This window comes from Cibotium barometz, chromosome 37 (genome assembly GCF_041138505.1).
Source record: "Cibotium barometz isolate CiBa-2024 chromosome 37, ASM4113850v1, whole genome shotgun sequence".
NCBI classification, from domain to species: domain Eukaryota; kingdom Viridiplantae; phylum Streptophyta; class Polypodiopsida; order Cyatheales; family Cibotiaceae; genus Cibotium; species Cibotium barometz.
The window spans coordinates 42,007,167-42,009,572 of NC_141082.1; the positions used below are offsets into that span (position 1 = coordinate 42,007,167).

A 2,406-nucleotide genomic window follows, 5' to 3' on the forward strand; every position below is an offset into this window, starting at 1 on the left:
AGCCATACTTCACCTCTGCACTTTTGGGTTATCACCTAGGTATCTCATGACATGGGACAAAAGGCTATACCACAAAAGATTTGTAAATCAAATAAGACTTCGACCTTTTAGTAACATACACAAGAGTCCAAATCAGCAACTCAATTTCATGCCATGATCTCTTTATCTCACTCATTGTCCTGCTAATATAGTAGACATGCCTTATGTATGACTAAATCTACAAAAAAGTTAACTTTCTCTCGTCAACAAAACCCTTGGAATCATAAAAATAGTGCAAATACAATCAGTATCAAGCTAGCATCATCCTCGTGAAGAACCAAATAAGACATCAACATAGGAACAAAGAAAATGGAAAAACTTCCAACCTTGTGAGACTCGTTGTGGTGAATGTTTTGAAGCCAGACTCAGATACACACATGGAGCTTCTTGTTGGCAAGAGGCACAAAAGAGGAGGCTCAAAAAAGAAAGAACATCATAGTCGACTGAGCCATGCAGCCACGGCATGGGGTTTTGCTAAGAGCCTGCCCTTGTTTTGGCTGTCTACCATGAAAGGGCTTTTGATGCTTGCTAGTAAATCCCGGATCATCACTTTCATCAAGGAGCTTCCCCTGATCTCGCTGTGTTTTCCCCACCCAGTCACAATTATGATTTCAGATGGAAAATTTTGCTTCATCTTCAGCCTCTCCTGTACTTCCTCCAGCCAACAGAAAAGCATCACATAAGCAGCCCCAATAGCTGTGCTGTGGAGATCTAGCTGCCAAAAAGAATCCCATTTGACCGCCTCTTGAAGTAGACACAATTTGAGCAGATCTTTCACAATCTCAAGCTCCCCATTTGTGGCACCATGAAACTTGAGATACTCCAAGAGGGCCCCCATCCTAACATATGTATTACTGTTTGAAATTCTGGTGAGGATGGGGCAAGCCTTCGCGATGGCATTGAAAGAACGGATGGACGGCTTCAAACCTAGACCTAACATTTTATGTAGCCAATCTTTGATCTTGCTGTGGTTTTCAACTGTGGCATATGTGGTGATGATCATGTTGAATACCACGAGGTCATTTAGCAGCTTCGCTTTCTCCATGTCACATGCTAGCGTTTCCATGTCATCAAACTTGCCACATTTTCCGAAACTGAAAAGGACTGCTTTGAAATCCTTTGAAGATGGCTTCAAACCCTGGTGTTGCATGTGATGCAATATGGCATGGGCCTCATGAGGGAGATCCATGGATGCATAAGCTTGGAGCAAAGAACTAAGGGAGGAAAGCATGGCCAGGGGGCAAGAAAGTACTTGCAAGCTTTTAAAAGTGGCAAGCATTTCATCTTTGAGGCCATACCTGGCGTAGTGTTGGATGAGGGCACGGTGGAAGTTCATGTGCTGCTTTGGGTCCAGCTTCTCCTCAAGACCATCCATGAGAGACTGGACATGCTGTGTTTGTTCAAATTTGGTGAGCAGGGCCACAAGCTCTGCGTGTAGCTGAGAGTCCCATTTGAACCAAGGGGCGTCTGCCAGAGACAAATACATCTGGTGTATTCAAATGTGGAGGAGGCTATTTGAAGCACCCAGAAATAAAAAGTGTGCAAGAATTTCACATCAATGCTTACCGGAAGGGCGACTTGCCAGTCGTGTTCGAGGAGAAGATGGCGGAGAGTGGCGAGCAGGGTGGGCTTGGGGTTATGGAGGAGGGAGCGGCGGAGGGTGGCCTTAAGGGAAGCGCGCGAGTGGCGGAGGCGAAAAAGCAGGCGGGACGCAGCCTTCGAAGGGGCGTCGGAGGGGGCGGCATAAGAACAAGAAGATGATGGAGAAGCAGCAGCGAACGCATACGAGAGGGAAGCGGTCGCAGGGAACGGTGGGAGGAACTTGGCCATGAATAACACTAAGGTTTGATTTCTAAGGTGCATAATATTATTCAAAGTGAATCAACATTATTGCCTACCCACTCAAGGTTTGAGCCCTTTTTTTTATCAATTCCACTAGGAATTGTGTTGAGTAGCATCATGCATGTATTCCAAGCGATAGGGTCGTGTGTGCTACCCGAGATATCTATCAACTTCTTCTAGGATTTGTCAAGCTACAGGTTGAATCAGAGTGCTTGATGGCAAGCATTTCTTCCCATTCTTTGCCTTCAGTTTCACAAGTGGCTTGGCCTTGGAGGTGCACCAATTGTGATACCATGTATGCCGCGAATACATTGGCAATGTACGCCAATTTTGTAAACAGGGGTATGTGGCTTCCAAAGACAAGCTGAACTTGCCTACTAGCTCAAAGTAGTCCATCCATCATTGGGCTTCTCCTTTCCATATGTTGGTCCATCTATGTAGGGATTTCTTGTGCAACTTCATGGCTTTGTTGGGATCAACGAGGGCACGCATTTACACCCGACATTGGATAAATTTCTCATCTAA

General features: G+C 45.5%; 1 protein-coding gene across 1 annotated transcript; it reads right to left on the reverse strand.

Moving 5' to 3' along the window:
* Positions 1–233: 233 nt before the first annotated feature.
* On the reverse strand, positions 234–1,897 carry LOC147617280 (pentatricopeptide repeat-containing protein At2g17033-like). The gene is made up of 2 exons (XM_086776912.1): positions 1,606–1,897; positions 234–1,525 (listed from the first exon to the last, which is right to left on the reverse strand). Exons 1-2 carry the CDS (start codon positions 1,867–1,869, stop codon positions 473–475), a joined length of 1,317 nt encoding a protein of 438 aa, XP_086633038.1. The 5' UTR covers positions 1,870–1,897; the 3' UTR covers positions 234–472.
* Positions 1,898–2,406: the final 509 nt, after the last annotated feature.